This window comes from Callithrix jacchus, chromosome 9 (assembly GCF_049354715.1).
Source record: "Callithrix jacchus isolate 240 chromosome 9, calJac240_pri, whole genome shotgun sequence".
Taxonomy (NCBI): domain Eukaryota; kingdom Metazoa; phylum Chordata; class Mammalia; order Primates; family Cebidae; genus Callithrix; species Callithrix jacchus.
In genome coordinates, this window is record NC_133510.1 from 8,653,540 (window position 1) to 8,677,117 (window position 23,578).

Consider the following 23,578-nt stretch of genomic DNA (forward strand, 5'->3'; position numbering starts at 1 on the left):
GTGTTCACAACACGTGTTATATGTGTATGTGTGTAATGTTCATGTATGTGATGTACACAACCTCTCTTTGTTTCCTATTCACTTGATTCACTGGAAGTCTCAAATTCTAGAATTCTTTGTAGACAATTCCTACTATCTGAAGGATTTTTGTGAAACAAGAAAAAATTTGCTGAAGTTGAAGGCATTTTTTTTCCTTCCTTATCTAGGCTAGTGGTCAAGTCGCTGAAGGAGAAAGGCATTGTGGAGCCGGAACTATATGAGGAAGTTACAATCTACTTCAGCGATATTGTAGGCTTCACTACCATCTGCAAATACAGCACACCCATGGAAGTGGTGGACATGCTTAACGACATCTATAAGAGTTTTGACCACATTGTCGATCATCATGATGTCTACAAGGTAGCCTCATCTCCTAACAGGCTGAAACAAGTCATGGTACTCCCTGAGGTCATCAGAGCCTGAATTGGCTGTTTCTGTTACTGCTCTTGTCCTCTCTAGTTTACATTTAGTGAATTGATGGTTGACTCTGAGCTAAAAGTGAATAGAAGTAGAAGAATTAGAGGGGTGAGAAGTCAAAATTACCATTTAACTTTAAGAAGCGGCAGAAAAGGTACAACAGGAAGTGCAGCAGGAATGAATTTGGGATACTAAATTTAGACAAAATGGCATACTCTTAAATCGCCTCCAAAAAATAGGCAGTGTTTAGGCTGACTAGAAATGAAGCAGAGAAGACACTGAGGTTATAATGAATAGAAAACCATGCTACAAAAATGTGTACAATTACACATTACAAAATATTCTGTCAAACAGTGTGTAGACATTTGCTAAAGGATTACTTTTCAGGTAATGCAGGGTGTTCCTCAAATTACATAAAGCCATTCAGATTATTCATTTGAACATTTCTAGAATTGTCACCACATCTGGACAATTTGTATAACTGTGAAGTACTTTTAAACGGCTAAATTTCTTTTTAGCTATTTTATCATCCATTAACTAGACTATAAAAACCGCAAAGAAATCAGCGTAGAACAGATTGAACTGGCCCCAGAAAAAGTGTAAAGGGCTATGCTCGTACTGTGTTCCCTAATCACTTTTTGTGTGTGATATGTGATTAACTGATTCTGTTGAACCTCTATGCTTTTCAAAGTGGCAGAGCCACTCATGAGCAACTGTTTCCACAGGTGGAAACCATTGGTGATGCTTACATGGTGGCCAGTGGTTTGCCTAAGAGAAATGGCAATCGGCATGCGGTAGACATTGCCAAGATGGCCTTGGAAATCCTCAGCTTCATGGGGACCTTTGAGCTGGAGCATCTCCCTGGCCTCCCAATATGGATTCGCATTGGAGTTCACTCTGGTATGGAGTTGAGCATCTTAACAAATAGGGACCCACATGTACTGCTGTGCACCACGTAAATCAGAAAGGATAAAAGGTCTTCATGTGTGATCAGCTTCACCTAATGTTTAGTCTTAATTCTTTTTGCCAAATGTGAGGCCCCATGATACATCCTGAGACACTTAGATACTTAGCTCCTGGAGAGCTCTAAGAACAAGACCTTTGAGAGCACCTCTGACTATTGAAATGATACACAGCAAATGTGTACAAAAACAAGAAGCTTTGGACTTCCTATTTAAATCACACCTATGATTTCATTTGTCTCCTCCTCATTTCCTCTCTCCCCACCCCTAACTCCTATCCATTTTCCCACTAAAATATTATAGTACCTTAAGTGGATTAGATTATCTACGAGGGGAAAAAAACACAGCTGGTGAAACTCCTATAATATTTATACCCCCTCCCCTGCCCGCCACTGCAGTAGTACATGAAGTACATGGGTCACTTGCAAAGACCATGAAAACTACATAGCCTTCTTAAAAGAAAAGCTTTATGCATACTAAATAATTTAACACAGTTTAATTGAGCAACGAACAATTTTCAAATCAGATGGCCCTTCGAACCAGAAGAGGTTCAGAGAGCTTCCCTGGGCAGCTGGGCAGGCAGTGTTTGTAGACAGAAAACAGAAGTGAGAAACAGAAACAACTTGATTGGTCACAACTCCATGTTTCCCTGATTTGGTCAAGGTCCAATCAGTTGACAGCCTGTGATTGGCTGAAGCTCAGCTACTGCGACTGGCTGAGACTCAGCTATTAGTAATAAGTACCTGAGCTAGGCTCTTTGTTCATAGATCAAGCTAGGTGGCAGTTTGTTGTGTAGGGACCCCTAAGAGGCTGTCTCTTAGTTTAATTCAGTAGCCTTGAACATCAAGATTTGAGATGAGTTACAAGTGTTATGGAAAAGCTTAGTAAGAGAGGAACTCAGAAGTTATCTAGATTGGCTTTTGCAAGGCGTTGCCTAAAACCCAGCTTTGCAGTTTCTGAGTTAGTCTGTAACTTCTTCAACCAGCAGCTCCTTGCATTCTGTCCTTTCATGGAGATACTGGACTGAATAACCCTTCTTTCCTACCTAATATGCCGCACTGCATAGTCTCGCCTTCAGCCTGCTGGAACCTCCTCGTGCCACAGGCTTCCCCCTTCAGCTGCATTCGCCTGGCTCATGAAATGCTTAAGGAAGGTCATGCCTTTGTCTTGTCTTCTGTCTTCCATTGTCATGCCACCAATCCCAGAAATGCCACCTTAAAATAAAAATAAAACAAGCTTGAACCATTGAGGCTTCAAGTCTACAGTGCTCTCCATCAGTGTGAAGTTCAGGGTCGTGTGGTTTAGCACAGTTAGCAGGCAGTGGGCCCGTCTTCATCCTTCCTGAGAGTCTTCTATTTAAAATCGCCTTTGTGATCTGGGTCTCCGACGTCTTCCTGTTTGCTGCACGTTGTTCTCTTTGCGAGAGCAGAATACTTTATGATCGCATGCATTCAATAATGATGCTTCATTGGATTCATCCATTTAAAGCAAAAGTCCCAGTTCACATTTTACATTCTCAGCCACTTCTCTATTACAGGAAGTATTCAGGATTGTGACCAGGCGATAAGCTCACCTGTTTTCACTCTACTCTGCAATTTCTATTGCCGCTACTTCCTGCTTTCTGTCCTTCATTTCAGGGCCCTGCGCTGCTGGAGTCGTGGGAATCAAGATGCCTCGTTACTGCCTATTTGGAGATACAGTCAACACAGCCTCTAGGATGGAATCCACTGGCCTCCGTAAGCAGGGAGATGGTTTTTCTCAGAAGACAAAGACTCTGTCTTCCACCAGAGGGCAACTGTGAGATAAAATGCACAATAAGGAGATACAAAGTGACAGTGACCTGTAGAATGATTCTTCACATTGGCTGAACGCAACCCTGTGTCAATCCAGCTTTTGCTACATTTGCTTTTGTTGTTATTTACTGATAATTATTTTATTATTCCACTTTTGCTCAGTTTTAGACAGGTTCTATATTTTTGTTTCATATGCAATGAATTCAGGGATACTCTACTAGAATGGTCATGGCATTTAGCTTAGATTTGTGAAAGTTAAAAAAAATTAGTGGGCAAGGTAAGAACTATACACTCTGGTTCACATTCCTGTTTCCCTGTTATTTGCTTTTGCTTTTTTGTTTTTGTTTTTTAGGAGACAGGCTCTTGTTCTGTCACCCAAGCTGGAGTGCAGTGGCACAACCATAGCTCACTGTAAACGTGAACTCCTGGGCTCAAACAATACTCCTACCTCATCCTCCCAAGTAGCTGGGACTACAGGAACATACCAGTACATCCAGCTAATTTTTAAATTTTAAATAAAGACTGGGTCTCACGATGCTGCCCAGGCTGGTCTCAAACTCCTGACCTCAAGCGATCTTTCCACCTTGGCCTCCCAAAGCATATTTGGTTTTTCTGGAAATTGAGTTTTGTTTATTTGTTTGAGATCGGGTCTCACTCTGTCACCTAGGCTTTGGTGCAATGGCACAATCACAGCTCGCTGCACCCTTGAACTGCTGGGTTCAAGTGATCCTTCCACCTCAGCATCTTGAGTAGCTGGGACTACAGGCATGCCACCACACACAGCTAATGTTTTGATTTTTCTGTAGAGGTGTGGTTTCCCAATGTTGTCTAGGCTGATCTCAAACTCCTGGGCTCAGGCTTGTCTTCTGCCTTGGCCTCCCAAAGTGTTGGAATTACAGGCATAAGCCATCATGCCTAACCAAGAATTTATTTTAGCAAAGAAAAATCTAAGCATGTGTTAAATGCCCAGGAATATATTGTATTTGCTTGGCAAGGTAGAGGCACAATATGTTGCATGAAGTAGATGCTCAGTAAATATTGATGACAGTGGTAGTAGTAGAAAGATACAGAAGAGAGAAACAGCATTGGTGGACATGGCTGGGGCTTACAAAACCGCAGGAGGCAGGATGGTATTTTGGTAGTGTACTGACGATCTAATACTAGTTTGTACTGACAAATCATGCTGGCAAGGAAAAGGGTCGTACAGACTCGGGTTAAACTGAAATTGTGTTAATCACTGTCAGTATAAGTTGGGAGAAAGCTATCAGATCCTCCTAGCCCTCAGAAAGATAGAGATAGAAAGTGAGAATGGCATACCAACCTTGCCAAGAGGGTTTCTGGAAGAATTTGGGATGATGTCGTGTTAAGCAGTCAGCAGTCACGGTGCGTGGTAGGTATAGTTTGGGATTGTCAGTATTCTCACTGTTGTTACTGTTTGTGGCGTTGCTGTCAGGCCCCCATATTGGGAAAGGTGGTACACGTCACTGGACTTGTGATTGGGAGCGCCCTCACCACTTGTTTTGTCAAAGGATAGCAATGTTCCAGAAGAAGGAGAGTTGAGAAAATCAAGACCCCAGGACTCCCCTGAGTCTTCACATTGCCCACAAGGCTTTAGCTATTTATTGACACTTTTCCGCAGGGACCCAAAACCAAACTCCAACTCCCAAACTCGGCACTACAAGCCAAATCTAAAACTAGGTCCCCCAGGCTACTACTCTGAGCCAAAATGAGACTCTATGGAGCAAAACCTAGGGATCCCTATCACTCAGGGCCCTGAAAACCGATGCCAGGCCCTCTTTCTTCCCATCTATTATATTTCTCGAGTGAGGCCGTTCTTGCATTGCTATAAAGAAATACCTGAGACTGGGTGAGTCATAAGAAAAGAGGTTTAATTGGCTCATGGTTCTGCATGCCGTACAGGAAGAAGAGCGCCTGCACCTGCTTCTGGGGAGGCCTCAGGAAGCTTTTACTCATGGCAGAAGGCAAAGCAGGAGCAGGCACTTCATACGGCAAAAGCAGCAGCAGAGAGATAGTGGCAGAGGCAGGTGCCACACACTTTTAAATGACCAGATCTTGTGAGGACTCACTATGGCAAAGACGGCACCGAGCCATGAGGGATCCACCCCTGTGACCCAGACACCTGGCAGGCCAGGCCTCCAGCACTGGGGATTAAAATCCAACCTAAGATTTGAGTGGGAACAAATATCTAACTCTACCATCTCTTATCTCTCTGTTATCTTTAAGTGTTCTTTCACTAAAATAGCCACGAATGTTTCTCCTTGATTTAGGATCCTTGTCTCAGGTATTGTTAATATCCTGAATCAATGGGAAACAAAAAGGCCATGTAATAGATTTCCAAATGGCTGAGATTTTTATTTACCTGTTTTGCATATCCAGCCTTGAGAATTCACGTAAGTGGCTCCACTATAGCCATCCTGAAGAGAACTGAGTGCCAGTTCCTGTATGAAGTGAGAGGAGAAACATACTTAAAGGTAAGGTGTCCACAGAGATCATACTTAGAAAAAGCTCTCAGACATGCTGGGCCACCTCCTTTGAGACACAGCCAGGAAAGCTGAGGAGCATGCTAATGAAGAATGCTTTCCTATACTACTCACAATGAGCACTCTCCATCCTCCGCAAGGGAAACCACCACCAAAAAATGTGAACTCAGAACTTTACTCCAAAGAGCCCTTTTGACATTTTATATTTTGCCACCATTTCCTCTGCCATATTCAAGTTTTGTCTCCAGTTCCTCCTCCAAACACAAGAGCTACATACAGTCTGATCCAGGACTTATTTAACTTAAGTCACAACCCCTGTCCCCCGACTTACTTCCCTAATCTTACTACATAACGCTGCTGTGATCTGAGGTCACCTCTCTTGTCAGTTGCGTTACTATTTAGAAGCTCTGGAATCGCAAGGTGTGAATCACAAGGTGTGGGCCCATTCTCCTCCTGACTTGGCATCATCTGGATGCTTGTTAAAATGCAGATGTCTGGACACTCCACCAGGCCTGCTATGCAAGATTCTCTGTGGGTGTAGATCAGAAATCTGTATTTTTAACAATATAATGTTTTTGTGACCACACTAATATTTGAGAAATCACTACTTTAGATTCTTCATGTTCCTCACATTTGAAACAGCTGCCCTCCAAAGCCATCAGTTGTCTCCCATTGCTTCTCAGTTGCTTTCTCAAAGTTATTACAATCTTTTCACAACTGGCAAGGCCAACTATTAACTGTAAGTTACCTGTCTCCGGTAGCCATAATGTTTCTGGCCTTTACAATTTGACTGCACCTGGGAAAAGTCTTTTATGTAAAAGCGTTCTAACATCACTTTTGAGTTATTTTGAGTTCTCCATAAATGTTCTTCGTTAAAAAAAAAAAAAAATACATTTTTTACGAAGAACATTTACCCCAAAACAGAAGCCATTTGTGGATTACTACGGTCCAAACACAGCCAATGAATTATTAAATTCATCTTTTAAAAATGGTGGTTCACCGGCTGTGTTTGAATCATGTGTATTTTGAAAAAGATATACACATGTATATCTCCAGTCTCTTTTTCAAATACCACCTTTAGCAAAAACTGAGTTTCCAGTATTCCAGCAAATTTCCATACACTCCAGATGGGGCCCACAAATGTCACTTAATGAGCACTTAATCGTGATGTACATGTGTGTATAACAAGATAGGGAAACTGTAGCAAAAGTTTTGTGGCAAAACATTATGGCAAAAAGGATTAGAAGAAAAGATGGACAATGGCAACCAGTTGGATTTGTTGATGCAGCTGAATTTTCCTCCTTTTTAAGTTAGAGTTCTTGTGATGTTGCTAGAGTGATATTTTAAAATGTCTTTTGGGAAAAAAAGAAAACTCTACTCGGAGAAAAGGATGTCTGCGGAATGAGAAACTTATTTTTAAAAGGCACTTGGAAATAAAGATCTGTCTAGAGATAATGCAAATCATAACAGGAATGTGTGATGCACTTAAAGATTGGCACTGATGAGAAATGCAGAAGTGAAATGTGTCTTAGAAACGGATTATTGTGGGAACAGTGGGCTACAACTGACCTGACTCATTGGCCTCCATGGTACATAACTCTTTTGTCTTACTAGGGAAAAGGAAATGAGACTACCTACTGGCTGACCGGGATGAAGGACCAGAAATTCAACCTGCCAGCCCCTCCTACTGTGTAAGCTTCTGGGTGTGGCAGGGATGGGGAGGAAATTAGAGATCTTGGCTTTGTGAGTTACACTACTTAGAGCCAATTTAAGTTGGCAAGCACCTTACAAGTGGCATATGTTGCATATGAGGCAAGGGACTATACATGAGAATGTTTAGAAACCTCCCTTCTTAGACTGCAGGAAGGGAATTATCCTGAAAGCCTGCATTTTCCTGAGACCTCAATGAAACAGGAAAGTACTTAGCCTTGGCTTCCCTGTCTGGAACAGACTTGCTTCATGAATTAGATGTGTGTTCTCAGTATAAAGCTACCTTTTTTTTTTTTTTTTTTTGAGACGGAGTTTCGCTCTTGTTACCCAGGCTGGAGTGCAATGAATGGCACAATCTCGGCTCACCGCAACCTCCACCTCCTGGGTTCAATCAATTCTCCTGCCTCAGCCTCCTGAGTAGCTGGGGCCACCGTGCCCAGATAATTTTTTGTATGTTTAGTAGAGATGGGATTTCACCATGTTGACCACCCGCCTCAGCCTCCCAAAGTGCTGGGATTATAGGCGTGAGCCACCACGCCCAACCTAAACTACCTTTTTTTTTTTATTTTTCAAACTCTGGATCCTTTATCCCAAGAGGGAGCTTCCACCTAGAAAAGAGAAGAATGAACAGACTATTTAGAACTTTAGGAGATTTTGTTATTTCATTTGTTTCTTTTTATTTACTAGCTCTGTATTAATGATATTTTTTAACTGTCAGAATTAGGTTTTAAATGCCTTGTCTGCATTAAAGTATACTTAACTTACAGCTTATGCAGAAAATATACTACATATTAGACAAGAATGCATTAAACGCTTCTTGAGTCTGGGTATGTGCTTCTACCTATTCTGCCATTTTCCTAGAATGTACCAGTCATCATCTTGTCCCTGCTGAAAAACTGACTGTATTGCCCTGCAATAAAGCATGACAAAGCTGGCATTGTGTTCCAGGCTTGCTCAGGAGAATAGAAGACACTTTAGAGTTCACCCTACGTGTGTCTGGTTCTCGCAAGAGTGGAGCATACTGGGGGCAAAGAGGGTCTCTGATACCCCTCCTGTCTTCATTTTTCTGTTGAGTCTCCTGATGAAAACAGGACCTCCCTCGGCCGCAACACTGTAGTTCTGGGTATCAGCATGAGGAAGACAGAGTTTCAGGGTTAACTGACAGGTTTCAGTTCTCCTAAATGTGACTCGAGTTGTCATTTACTTCCCTATCAATACATGTTACTGCAGCCATCCAGCCACTGCCTTGGCTTTTGCTATGGTTAAGAAACTCTGCCTTGTAGAGGCCTAGATGGCAGACCCAGACACAAGGGAAGCTTCTAGAAAAGCCAAAATAACCCAAATCTTCCCTGGGGCATGAGAAACCTGGCTCCTTACCTGGAGTGTCCCAGGTCCATTCTAAACTCGTGCCCCCCTTCACCATTCTAAGGCTTCCCCAGACAAGACTCACACCGTTAAGTATGTTTGGGACCAACGAGCAGTCAGCGTTGTGTGGCAGGGCCTAGCATCCTCCCAGCTTCTTTTTCCCTTCCTACAGTGGCATATGTGCACCAAGATCCTCCCAACCATGCCTCCAAACTCCAGCAGCATATTGTTTCACTTTGAAGTTGAGGTGTAATTTCCTGGCAGAGATGACAGTTTTTTAAGGTCATCAAAGGCAGGGATTATTTTATATTCTTTGGATTTCCTGTGTCTAGCACAGAATAGGCATTTAAAGACTAGCTAACTGAAGTGATTCTTCTGGAACTAAGGAATATTCTGTATGAATTGCTGAGAAGTTCTATTTTCTCTTCTCACCCTGTTTCCAGGGAGAATCAACAGCGTTTGCAAGCAGAATTTTCAGACATGATTGCCAACTCCTTACAGAAAAGACAAGCAGCGGGGATAAGAAGCCAAAAACCAAGACGGGTAGCCAGCTATAAAAAAGGCACTCTGGAATACTTGCAACTGAATACAACAGACAAGGAGAGCACCTATTTTTAAACCTAAATGAGGTGTAAGGACTCACACACATTAAAATACAGTTGCACTGAGGCAATGGCCTCAAGTGTCCTGAAAGCCTGCATTTTCCAGAGACCTCAATGAAGCAGAAATGTACTCTTGGCTGCCTTGTCTGGGACATAGACTTTCTTGCATGAATCACATGTGTGTTCTCAGTGAAATAACTAACTACCTTCCACTCTGGATCCTTATTCCAGCAGTTGTTCCAGGAAGCTTCTACCTGGAAAAGAAAAGAAATGAATAGACTGTCTAGAACTTGAGAAGATTTTATTCTTATTTCATTTATTTTTTTTGTTTGTTTGTTTTTATTTTGTTGTTTACTGGCTCTTTTTCCTTCTGTATTCATAAGATTTTTTTAATTGTCATAATTATATTTTAAATACCTTATCTTCATTAAAGTATATTTAACTCATAATTTTTGCAGAAAGTATGCTATATATTAGGCAAGAATAAAATCTAAAGGTTTGCCAAGTCTGTGCCTGTGCTTCTACCTATTTTAACCACTTTCTGGAACACATCAGTCACATCGTCTGCACTTACTGAAAAAGTGACTGCATTCACTCATACTGAAGCACAGCAAAGTTAGCTCCGTTGCTCCAGAGTGAGAACCTTGAAGGTTAGTATCACCTACTACACATGAGGGAATTTCTGACCTTTAAACACAAGTGTTGCTTCAGTGTATCCACTTAACAATGTGGATGGCGGCGATCTAAGAATGGGACCCAGGCAGAAGTCCAATTCTTGTACTGCGTTTTTCTAACTATAAAGTAATCCATGTCTCTCAGCTCCTGATCTTTCATCAGTAAATTATGAATCATAATACCCACTTCATATGAGACTGTGCCGTCTCCTCCCCCAACCTGGCAAAACACCACTCACAGATAATTTCCTTAGATCCACAGTTTACAAGGTAAAAGAAGGTAAAAATGAAACTTTGATGTCCCCACCAGTCTGAGAATCTTCACAGGAAGCTCACTCTGGTCCTATCTCATGAACCATTCCAAGTACCAGGTGGGCTGAAACACCAGGGGTGAACTGGGGACGAAAGCAGAGGTGTTGATTGCCAAAACTCACATGCAGATCTTGCAGCTGTTCTGTGCTCCAGTCAGCAGAGATGCCACACTGAGGAGACTGGATGATGCAACAGCCCTACTGGAGGCAAGACCCACAGGAGAGCCTGAATCCCTGGTTAGATTTCCCACAAAGCCCAGGTGCTAATGTGGAACCTTCCTCTCACTTGGAAACATCTTAAAGAGTTTTTTTCTTTTAAACAACCTTTAAATTCTAGCACTCTCTTAAGTCTTCCCCAGACCAGGAAGCAATAACAGGCCAGTGATGAAGTTACAATATTAAGTACTAAAGGTCTAATACCAGCAAAGAATACCTGTAAAACCTGGAAGAGGTGACCATCTCCTCAAATGTGCAGGCATCAGTGTAAAGACACAAAGATTGTGAAAACTCAGGGAAATAGGATATCATCAAGAGAAGCCAACAAAGCCCCAGTGATAGACCCAAAATAATCAAAGGCCTGTAACAAGTCTGGCAGAATTCAGAAAAATCTTCTTCAAGAGTTCAGGGAAACACAAGAGAGTACACATAAAAAACTAAATGAAATTTGAAAAACCAGGAACAAAATGAGAAATTGACAAAGAAAAAAACTGTAAAAACTCATATAAAAATTGAAACTTTAGACGTAAATGATACAATAGCTAAACTGCAAAGCTCCCTGTAAAGCTTCAATAGCATATTTAATCAGAGGAGAGAATCAGTGTGCTGAAGACGGGACATACGAAATTACCCAATCAGAAGAAAAAAGGAATTATAGGAAATCATCAAGCAAATACAACTTTACATAATAATTCCTAAAGAAGATGAGAGAGAAAAGGGCCATATTTTTAAAATTATAGCTGAAAGATTTTCAAATCTGAAGAAAGATAATAGCATTCAGGTACAGGAAGCTCAGAGGTCACCCATCAAATTCAAAGAGGAATTCCCGAAATCACATCACAATCAAATTATCAAACATCAAAGAAGGAATATTTAAACCAGTAAGAGAAAAAAAAATCACCCTCAGTAGAGCCCCAATATGGCTTGCAGCAGATCTCTCAGCAGAAACTTTGCAGACCAAGAGACAGTGAGATATATACTTAAACTACTGAGAAAAAGAAGCTGTCAGCTAAGAATATTGTAACCAACAAACTATCTTTCAAACATGAAAGACAGATAAAGACTTTCCCGGACCAAAAAAACAAAAAACAAAAAAAACTCTGAGGGGATTAATCAACATCAGGCTTGTCATATAAGAAATGCTAAAGGGAGTCCAGCAGTCTAAAAGAGAAGGAAGTTAACATATAACCAGAAAACATCTGAAGGTAGAAATTCAGAATACTCTAATATTGTAATTGTGGCATATATACACATATACTGTAATTGTGGCATATATAATTGTGGATTATATCACTCATATACTGTAATTGTGGCATATGTAATAATTGTGGATTATATCTTAATTATGAAGACCAAAGCTTATTAAAGATGATAACTGCAAGTGATTAAGAGGCAATATAAAGAGATGTAAACAAACGTCAAAAAGTCAAAACGTAGAGGGGGAATGACGTTAAAGTATAGTGGATTTGTTGCTTGCTTTTCTTTGCAATCAAAGCTAAGTTCTTTTCAGTTTAAAACAACCTATTATAACGATAACGTGTTTTATGTAAGCCTCATAGTAACCACAAAGAAAAAAATCTATAATAGAGACAATGAAAGCAAATAGCACAGAATTAAAGCATACTACTGGAGAAAATTACTTAACCCAGGAAGACAGTATAAGACAAAGAAAAAATTTACCAAAACAATGCAAAAAAAAAAAAAAACACTTAAAAGAATGGCAACAGAAAACATTTCCTTATCCATGATCACCTTGAATGTAAATGGATTAGATTCCCCAATTAAAAGACATAGAGTAGGCTGCGTGCTGTGGCTTATACCCATAATCCCAGCAGTTTGGGAGGCCGAGAAGGGTGGATCACTTGAGGCCAGGAATTTGATACCAGACTGGCCAACATGGTAAAACTCCATCTTTACTAAAAAATATAAAAATTAGCCAGCCTAGTGGCACACCCTCTAATCCCAGCTATTCTGGTGGCTGAGGCACAAGAATCTCTTGAACCCAGGAGGTGGAGGTTGTAGTGAGTGGAGACTGTACAACTGTACTCCAGCCTGGCAACAGAATGAGACTCTGTTTCAAAAGAAAATAATAATAAGAAGAAGATATAGAATAGCCAAATGAATTAAACAAGACCTAACTATGTGCTATCCATAGGAAACTGCACCTCTAAAGATATGTGCAAACAGAAATTGAAGGAATGGGAAAGATATTCCATGAAAGTGGAAACCAAAAAGATCAGTAGTAGCTGTACTTATATCGTGTAAAATAGACTCACGTTAAGAACAGTATAGAAACAATAAAGAATGCTATTCATAAAGATAAGGGAGTCAATACAATAAGGGATACAATAATGGTAATGTATATGAACCCAATACTAAGATAAAATGTAAAGCAAATATTAATAGACCTGAAAATAGAGACTGTCTATAATATAAAGTAGTAGGGGACTTTAGCACCCCACTTTTAGCAATAGACAAATCATCCAAACAGAAAATTAATAAATATGAAGACTAAACTGTATTCTAGACCAAATGAACCTTACAGACTTTTACAGAACATTCCATCATCCAACAACTACAAAACACACATTTTTCCCAATAGTGCATGAAGCATTCTTCAGGATAATATGTGAGGCCATAAAATAAGTCTTAATAAATTTAAAGTCAAAATTATATTAAGCATCTTTTCTGACCACAGTGGAATAAAACTAAAAATCAGTGACAGGAGAATTTGACACAGTGGGCATGCACATGTGAAGAAAAGAAGAAAGAAAAAAAAAACAAGAGGAATGTCGGAAACTACAAGTACACAGAAATCAAACAACATACTCCCGAATTACTATTAGGTCAAGAGAGAAATTAAGAGGGAAATTAACATTTTTCTTAAGACAAGTGAAAATGGAAATACACCATGCAAAAATCTATGGAACACAGCAAAAGCAGTTCTATTAGAGAAGCTTATAGTAATAAATGCCCACATTGAAAAAGTAGAAAAATCTCAAATAACTAAAATCTCAAGAACTAAAAAACAAGAACAAATTTAACCCAAACTTAGTAGAAAAAAAGTAGTAGTAGAACAGAATTAAATGAAATAGAAATTTTTAAAACAATACAAAAGATCAACAAAACAAAAACATTTCATAAAATATAAACAGAACAACAAACCTTTACCTAGGCTTACTAAGAAAAGGAGACCACTCAAATAAATAAAATCAAAGATGAAAAAAGGAGACATGACAACGGATACTACAGAAATACAAAAAATCCCAAGAGACCAGGAACAACAACGATAGATTAGAAAGTCTAGAAGAAATGTATAAATTTCTGAACACACACAACCTATCAAAATTGGATTATGAAGAAACAGCTAACTCAAACAGAACAATAACAAGTAACAAGATTGATGTAGTAATAAAAATTCTCTCATCAAAGAAAAGCCCAGGACCCAGTGACTTTACTGCTGAATTCTACCAACATTTAAAGAAAAACTAATGCCAATTCTACTCAAATTTTTTCAAAAAGTTAAAGAGAAGGGACTACTGCCAAACTCATCATCCAAGGCCAACATTATTGTGATTCCAAAACCAGACAAGGACTTCAAGCCAGTATCACTGATAAGCATATATGCAAAACCCTCAATAAAATACTAGTAAATAAAATTCAACAGTAAGATCATTCACCATGATCAAGTTGAATTCCTCTCAAGGAAGCAAGGATGGTTCAACGTACACAAATTACTAAAGATGATACACCACAGTAACAAAATCAAGGATAAATACCATAAAATCATTTTAATTGATGCTAACAAAAAGCTTTCAATAAAATTCAGCATGTCTTCATGATAAAAATTCTCAACAAATTGAACATGGAAGAAACATAACACAATAAAGGCCATAATGACACACAGCTAACATACTGAACAAAAAAAAGTTGAAAACTTTTTCTCTAAGATTTGAAGCAAGAAAAGAATACCCACGTTTACCACATAATTTCATCATAGTACTGAAAGTTCTAGCCACAGCAGTTACACAAGAGAAAGAAATAAAGGGCATCCAAACTGGAAAGGAGGAAGTCAAATTGTTCCTGTTGGTAGACAACATAAACATATATATAGAAAAACCTAAAAGACTCCACCAAAAACTATTAAAGTAATAAATAAATTTAGACAAGCTGCAGGATACAAAACCAACATAGAAACATCACTCACATTTCTGTATTTCAATAGCAATCTAACTGGGAAAAAGTCAAGAGAGGAATTCTGCTTACAATAGCTTCAAGAAAAATAAATACCTAGGAATAAACTTAACAAAGGAGTTAAATGATCTCTACAATAAATCCTATAGAGCATTGATGAAAGAAATTGAAGAGTGCACAAATAAATGGAAAACATTCCATGTTCATGGATTTAAAGAATTAATATTATTTAAACATTTACATTACCCACATCAATTTACAGATTTAATTTAATTCTTATCAAAATACTAATGGCATTCTTCAGAGAAATAGAAAAAAAATTTAATTCATATGGAAATGCAAAAGACCCCAGAAGGCCAAAGCAATTTTGAACAGAAAGAGCAAAGCTAGAGGCATTTCACTACCTGATTTTAAAATGTACTATCAAGTTACAGTAACCAAAACCACAGGATACTGATATAAAAACAGACACACAGACCAATAGAATAGAATGGAGAACACAGAAATAAATTCACATCTTTACATTCAATTGATTTTCAACAAAAGCATCATGAACATGCATTGGAGAAAAGACAGTCTCTTCAATAAAAGAGAGTAAGAAAATCATATATCCACATGCAGAAGAATGAAACTCAACCCATATGTCTCACCATACATAACACAAATCAACTCTAAGTGGATTAAAGACTTAAACATAAAGCCCAAAACTCTGAAAGTGCTAGAAGAAAACATAGGGAAAACAGTTAAAGACATTGGCTTAGTCAAAGATTTTATGGCTAAGACCTCAAAAGCATAGTCCAAAAAGAAAAAAAATAGACAAGTGGAACTATACTTAACTAAAAACTCCTACAAAGTAAAGGAAACAATCAACAGAATGAAGAGACAACCTGTTGAATGCAATAAAATATTTACAAACTATTCATCCAACAGATGACTAATACCCAGAATATATAAGCGACCCAAACAACACAATAGCCAACACACACACACACACACACATACACACACACACTCCAAATTAAAATTCAAAAATAAGGAAAATACCTGAATAGATCCTTAAGAAGATCTAAAAGGCCAAGAAGAAGACATAAAAGAAGACAGACATAAAAAAGACATAAAAAAGGCCAAGAGAAATATGAAGAAATAAATGCTCAACGGGGAAATGAAAATCGAAAACATGGTAAGATATCACTTCACCCCCACTTACACCTATAAAGCTATTTAAATTTTTAAAAATTAAAATAAAAAGCCATGTCCAAGATCCGGAGAAACCAGCACCACATTGATGCTGTCCGTAATTAATACTGTGAATACCTCCCATGAGGACATGATTCATGATGCCCGGATGGACTACTATGGCACCCACCTGGCAACCTGTTCATCAGACAGCTCTGTCAAAATCTCTGATGTGCGCAATGGAGGGAAGACTCTCATCACTGACCTCAGGGGTCATGAGGGTTCCATGTGGCAAATGGCCTAGGCTCACACCATATCCAGCAATGTCCTGGCAGGCATCATACTCCTATGACTGGAAAGTCATTATCTGGAGAGAGGAAAACGCACCTGGGAGAAGAGCCATGAGCACACGGGACATGACTCCTCAGTGAACTCAGTGTGCTGGGACCCCCATGACTATGGCCTGATCCTGGCCTGTGGGAGCTCGGATGGGACCATCTCCCTGCTGCACCAGGGAAGGCCAATGGGCAGTAAAGAAGATCAATAATGCTCACACCATCAGCTGCAATGCCATCAGCTGGGCCCCTGCTATTGTACCTGGAAGCCTCATAGACCAGCCATTTGGGCAGAAACCTAATTACATCAAGAAGTTTGCATCACATGGCTGTGACAACCGCATCAAGCTGTGGAAGGAGGAGCAGAAGCTGGAAGCACACAGTGACTGGTTCAAGATGTGGCCTGGGCCCCCTCCATCTGCCTGCCCACCAGCACCATCGCCAGCTGCTCCCAGGACAGTGGTGTGTTCATTTGGACCTGTAATGATGCCTCAGGCAACACATAGTACCCCAAATTGCTGCAGAAGTTCAGTGATGTGGTGTGGCATGTGAGGTGGTCCATCATAGCCAACATCCTGGCCATATCCTGTGGAGACAATGAGGTGACCCTGTGGAAGGAGTCAGTTGATGGGCAGTGGGTGTGCATCAGTGATGGCAATGAGGGCCAGGGCTCCTAATCAGCGTCAGTCACAGAGGGCCAGCAGAACAAGCAGTGACAAGACAGGTGGGGCTTGGCTCCCCACCCGCCAGCTCCAGGACTGCCCCTTCCTGGGCCAACTGACCAAACACCTGGAAGAGCCCCCAAATCCAACAGAATCATCTTCCCAGGAGGAGTTACAGATGCAGTCACAGACTGATATCTGCCTTAACACGACTGGAGATGCTTTGTAATATACTGTCCATCTGAAAACGCTCATGGTATGAGGAAGAAATTAGAAATGATGTTCAAATCTATTTTAAACTATTTGGAGCCATTTTTATGTACCTTTGGGTTCACCCATTATTTGGGGGTTTTGTTTCCAACGTAACTAAAGTCATATTCCTTATTTTAAAAAATAAAAATTAAATTAAAAAGATATCACCTCACTTCAGTTAAAATGACTATTATCAAAAGGACAAAAAAAAATAACAAATGCTGGCAAAAATGTGAAGAATGGAATGCTTGTGCACTGCTGATGGGTATGTAAATTAGCACAGCTATTATGAAAAGCAGTATGAGGGTTTCTTTTTTTTTTTTTTTTTTTTAGAGGGAAAAAGAGAAAAAGAAGGGGAAAAAAAGAAAAAAAGGGAAAAAGGAATATTCATTCCTAAAATGGGTTTCAGTAATGGCTGATCAATATTTTGAGTGTTTAAAGTGGTTAATGCATATTTTATGTGTTTAAAATGGAGACCTCTATTGTGTTTATTTGTTCTGGCTCTGAGTTCAAGTCCTGAATATCGTTATCAATTTGTTGTCTCGTTGAATCTAAATCTCATTATGTGTCTTATGTATCTGGGTGTTAAGATCTCTTATTGTTACATTAATCCTTTTACCCTTGCATCCTTGTAGCTTTGAAATCTATTTTATTAAGTGTGAGGATTGCAACTCCTGCTTTTTATTTATTTATTTTTGCTCTCCATTTGGTTGGTGAGTTTTTTTCCATCCCCTTGTTTTGAGTCTTTGTATATCTTCAGATATATCGTTAGATTTTGTGGATAATGTATATTTTGTGTGTTTAAAATGGAGAGTTCTATTGAGTTTATTTGTTCTGGATCTTAGTTCAAGTCCTGAATATCGTTATCAATTTGTTGTCTCGTTGAATCTAAATCTCATTATGGGTCTTATGTATCTGGGTGTTAAGATCTCTTATTATTACATTAATCCTTTTACCCTTGTATCCTTGTAGCTTTGAAATCTATTTTGTCAAATGTGAAAATTGCAACTCCTGCTTCTTATTTATTTATTTTTGCTCTCCATTTGGTTGGTACGTTTTGTTTTTTTTTTTCCAACCCTTTATTTTGAGTCTATGTATATCTTTGGATATACCGTTAGATTTTGTCTGTATCTTTTGATTGGGAGATTTGGTCGATTTAAATTTAGGGTTGCTGCCATTTGTTATTAACTGGCTATTTTGTCCTTTCATTGATAAAAATTCTTCTTTATGTTAATGCTCTTTACTTTTTGGTGTATTTTTAGAAAGGGTCATACTGGTTGTTCCTTTCTGTGTATAATGCTTCTTTTAGAAGTTCTTGTAAAGCAGGCCTGGTGGTAATAAAATCTCTGAGTACTTGCTTGTTCCTAAAAGATTTTATTTTTCCTTCAAATGTAAAGCTTAAATTGGCAGGATATGAAATTCTGGGCTGAAAGTTCTGTTGATTAAGTATATTGAATATTGGTCCCCACTCTCTTCTAGCTTGTAGGGTTTCCGTTGAGAGATCTGCTGTAAGCCTAATAGGCTTACCTTTATGGGTGACTTGATCTTTCTCTCTGGCTGCCCTTAATATTTTCTCCTTCGTTTCGATCTTGGTGAATCTAATGATTATGTGCCTTGGGGTCGGTCTTCTTGAGGAATGTCTTTGTGGTGTTCTCTATATTGCCTGGGGTTGAATAGTGTCCTGCTTTGCTAAATTAGGAAAATTTTCCTGGATAATGTCCTGGAGAGTATTTTCCAGCTTGACTTCATTCTCTCCGTCACATTCAGGTACACCAATCAAGCGTATATTAGGTCTTTTCACATAGTCCCATATTGCTTGGAGACTTTGCTCATTCCTTTTTTCTCTATTCTTGTCTTGTCATTTTGTTTCATTAAGTTGGTCTTCTACCTCCGATACCCTTTCTTCTGCTTGATCCATTCGGCTGTTTAAGCTTGTACATATTTCACTAAGTTCTCGTGTTGTATTTTTCAACTCCATAAGTTCATTTGTATTCCTCTCTATATTGTCTATTCTTTTCAACATTTCATCTAACCTTTTTTCCAAGTTCTTAGTTTCTTTACATTGGGTTAGAACAAGTTCCTTTAACTCCCAGAAGTTTCTTATCATCCACCTTTTAAAGCCTACTTCAGATAATGGAACACAGTCCTTTTCCATCAGGGCTTGTTCCGTTACTGATGAGTCCTTTTCCATCAGGGCTTGTTCGGTTGCTGATGAGTCCTTTTCCATCAGGGCTTGTTCCGTTGCTGATGGGTTCTGATTTTGAGTATACTCGGCCTTCTTAGGCTGTTTTTTTTTCCCTTCATTGTAGATGACCTGCCTTTCTAATTAGTTTTCTGAGTCGACGTCCGACTTATTGATTCCCAGTGCTGGGATCTGAGCAACTCACTGTGGCGGCCTAAATAGCAGCGGTAAGACTGATGGTGCTCTTCTGCCCGGGAATCTCTGGTCTGGCTTCCCTCTTGAGTCCGCAACAAGCGGCTCTGACTTCCCGGAGCTCCAAACTCCGGTCAGTAGGGGAAGCAGTCCCATTGGCTCTGCATGAAGAGCTGCTGCGCCGAGGCGCCAGCAAAACCGCTGCGGCAGCCACAAGAGTCGCGCTGGCGACCCGTGGGGCTCCTCCACTGGGAATCGGCTAATCGGTGAGTGACGAAAATTCGTCTAATGATGTGGCGTCGTCTCGTTCTCTGAGCTGGGAGCTACAATCCTGAGCTGTTAGTGGTCGGCCATCTTGGATCGATTTCGAGGGTTTCTCAGAAAACTAAAAATAGGCAATAAAACTACACACAAGTCATTAAAAAATCAATGTAATTACTACAGGAGTAAAAAATTACACAAACTAATCAAATGGGGGAAGTAAATAAAACAAAACAAGAGCTACTAAAAGCTATGGGAGAATATTAAATGGTCTCACAGGTATGTGATTGGAATGCCAGCAGACAAAATAATTCATAAGAAATATTTGGGCCAGGCACGGTGGCTCATGTCCATAATCCCAGCACTTTGGGAGGCTGAGGCGGGTGGATCATGAGGTCGAGAGATCGAGACCATCCTGGTGAACAAAGTGAAACCCCATCTCTACTAAAAATGCAAAAATTAGCTGGGCATGGTGGAGCGTGCCCATAGTCCCAGCTACTTGGGAGGCTGAGGCAGGAGAATTGCTTGAGAACAGAAGTCAGACATTGTGGTGAGCCACGATCGTGCCATTGCACTCCAGCCTGGGTAACAACAGTGAAACTCTGTCTCAAAAAAAAAAAAAAAAAGAAATATTTGAAAAAAATATTGGCTAAATAAAGTTACAGTGACCAAAACCACATCATACTGGCATAAAAACAAACACATAGACCAATGGAGTAGAATAGAGAAAACAGAAATAAATTCATGCCTTTACATCCAACTGATTTTCAACAAAAGCACTACAAATATACACTGAAGAAGAGACAGTCTCTTCATATTTATCAACATGCAGAAGAATGAAAGAGTTTATCAATGTAATGGACAGCCACCAAATCACAAGCTTAAGAATATCAGAGAAATCCAGTTAGGATAAATTCCCAAACCCACATCTAAGCATATTATATTCAAACTGCTGAAAACAAAAAAAAAATTATGAAGATAGCCAGAGAGGGGAAAAAGACATTGCACACAGAGGAACAAATATTAAGAATTACTACAGACTCATTTCTGAAACTATGCAAGCTAAAAGACAATTGAATGACATCTTCAAAATGCTGAGAGAGAGAAAAAATTCTATACCCAGTAAAACAAAAATAGATATATTTCAAAATAAAAAATAAAGATGTTCACACCCCAAAATGAATGTGAGGACTTACTGTCAGCAAACCTATTCTACAGTTAATATTAAATAAGCTTCTTCAGGCAGAATACATTCAATACCAGATACAGACTTGGATCCACACAAATAAATGAATAGTACTGAAAATAAAATTTGTAAAGGTAAAATAATTTTTTATTTTTAAATGTTCTAAAACTAGTCACGTTTACCTTCTTTTATTTGATTTCCTACTGAATTGCACAGATTTAGAAAATTGTAGCTTCATTCTAGTTTCCTTTATGTCACTTCACCAAAGAAGACATATAAATCAAAACACACATCTACATATATAAGTGTTGAACATCATTAGTAATTAGTAAAGTGTAATTAACATGACAAAAGATACTACATACTTATTAAAATGGCTACAATTAGAAGTCTGACGATATGAATGTTGACAGGGATGCAGAGCAAATGGAACTCTTACACATTGTCAACAGGTATTTAAAACAGTACAGAAACTTTGGAAAATACTTCAGCCCTTTCGAATGTGAATTAAATAGACACAATAGGATCTAACACCAACATAATTTTGCACATAAAATAAAAACTATGTTTATTCAAATATGTTTCTGAATGTTTGTATTATTATTATTGATAAGAAGCAGAATTTAAAAACGTCTTTTTCAACAGGTATATGAATACAATAATTATGGAGTACCCATACAATCATATGCTACTCAGCAATAAAAAAATGAACTATTATTCATAAAACATTATGGATGCAATGAGTCATAAAGAAATTGAGAAATTTTTTTTAATTTTGAAATAAATAGAAACGGATATTCAACATACTAAAGCCAATGGAATACAGCAAAACAAGTACTAACAGGACATTTTATAGCAATAAACACCTACATCAAAAAAGTAGAAAGACTTCTAATAAACAACCTTATGTTGCACCTTAAAGAACTATAAAAGCAATAACAAACTAAGCCCAAAATTAGTAGAAGAAAAACAATAATAAAGATTAGAGAATAAATAAATAAAATTACCACCAAAAATATGAAACCAATAAAATGAAAAGTTGGTTTTTTGAAAACATAAACAAAACTGAGAAATGTCAAGCTAAATTAATAAGGAAGAAAGATTCAAGTAAATAAATTTATTTATTTATTTATTTTTTCAGACAAAGTTTCATTTGTTTCCCAGGCTAGAGCACAAAGGCACAATCTCAGCTCACTGCATCTTCTGCCTCCTGAGTTCAAGCGATTCTCCTGTCTCAGTCTCCTGAGTAGCTGGGATTACAGGCACCTGCCACCATGCCCAGCTAATTTTTTTTGTATTTTTTCTTTTTAGTAGAGACGGGGTTTCATCATGTGGGTCAGGCATTCTCAAACTCCTGACCTCAGGTGATCCACCCACCTCGGCCTCCCAAAGTGCTGGGATTACAGGCATGAGCCACCATGCCCAGCTCAAGTAAATAAATTTAAAGATGAAAAAGGAGACATCACAAATGCTACCACCAAAAATTCAAAGGACATTAGATACTATTATGAGCAACTATATGTCAATAAGTTGGAAAATCTAGAACAAATAGAAAACTCCTAGACTGATACAATCTACCAAGATTGGACCACGAAGAAACAGAAAACCTGAACAGACCAATAATGGGAATGAGATAGAAATAATAAAAGGTTTTCCCTCAAAGAAAAGCCCAAGACCTGATGGCTTTACTGCTAAATTCAACCAAAAATTTAAAGAAGAATTAATATCAATTCTGCTCAAATTTTTGAAAATATTGATGAGAAGGCGTTCTCCCTAACTCATTCTGTGAGGCCAGCATTGCCTTGATTCCAAAACAAAGGCACAACAACAACAACAACAAAAAACTATAGGTCAATATCACTAATAAAGATAAATGCAATAAACCTCAACACAATACTGGCAAACCGGATTACACAGCACATTAAAAAGATGATTCATCATGATCAAGTGGAAATCATCCCAAGGATGCAAGTATGATTCAGTATATGCATATTAATAAATGCAATACACCGCATTAGCAGAATCAAAGACAAAAACCATACAATTATTTCAATAGATCCAGAAAAAGCATTAGATAAAAATTCAACATCCTTTTATCATAAAAACTCTCAACAAATTAGACATGGAAGAAGCATACCTCAACACAGTAAAGGTCACATATGACAAACTCACAGCGAGTGTCATACTCAGTGGGGAAAAGTTGAAAGCTTTTCCTCTAAGATCTGGAACAGGACATAGATGCCTACTTTTATTTAACATAACATTGGAAGTCCTAGCCAAAGCAAATAGGCAGAGAAAGGAAAAAAAGCATCCAAATTGAAAATAAGGAAATCAAGTTGTTGCTGCTTCCAAGTGACATAATCCTATATGTGCAACACCAAAAAACTGTTAGAAGTAATAAACAAATTTAGTACATCTGCAGAATACAAAATAAACCTTCAAAAATCTGTGGTATTTCTATATGTCAACAGTAAACAACTTGAAAAAAAATCAACAAAGCAGTCTACAGATTTTGTGCAATCTCTATCAAAATACCGATGATATTCTC

The 23,578-nt window shown here is 38.6% G+C and overlaps 1 protein-coding gene, 1 long non-coding RNA gene and 1 pseudogene across 4 annotated transcripts in view; 2 read left to right on the forward strand and 1 right to left on the reverse strand.

The window, feature by feature from the left end:
• Positions 1-9,894, forward strand: part of GUCY2C (guanylate cyclase 2C) — an 87,279-nt gene extending 77,385 nt beyond the window's left edge. For both annotated transcript variants that reach the window (XM_035255278.3, XM_035255279.3), the window contains 6 exons: positions 207-399; positions 1,182-1,356; positions 3,056-3,154; positions 5,609-5,703; positions 7,327-7,403; positions 9,231-9,894. In XM_035255278.3, the coding sequence (XP_035111169.1) occupies positions 207-399; positions 1,182-1,356; positions 3,056-3,154; positions 5,609-5,703; positions 7,327-7,403; positions 9,231-9,405 (814 nt within the window). In that variant the 3' untranslated portion in view covers positions 9,406-9,894. The remainder of the gene's footprint in view (positions 1-206; positions 400-1,181; positions 1,357-3,055; positions 3,155-5,608; positions 5,704-7,326; positions 7,404-9,230) is intronic.
• The window catches only part of LOC118144074 (uncharacterized), an 81,127-nt gene continuing 59,444 nt past the window's right edge, over positions 1,896-23,578 (reverse strand). Inside the window, exons 1-4 of one of the 2 annotated variants that reach the window (XR_008473594.2) lie at positions 9,596-9,649; positions 7,975-8,030; positions 5,592-5,670; positions 1,896-3,213 (exon numbers count right to left, since the gene is read on the reverse strand). This is a non-coding gene — a long non-coding RNA (uncharacterized LOC118144074). Of the gene's footprint in view, positions 3,214-3,658; positions 5,671-7,974; positions 8,031-9,595; positions 9,650-23,578 lie in introns of those variants that run through there. The other variant, XR_004728545.3, reaches the window with a different exon arrangement.
• LOC100413579 (protein SEC13 homolog pseudogene) lies at positions 16,070-17,092 on the forward strand (annotated as a pseudogene).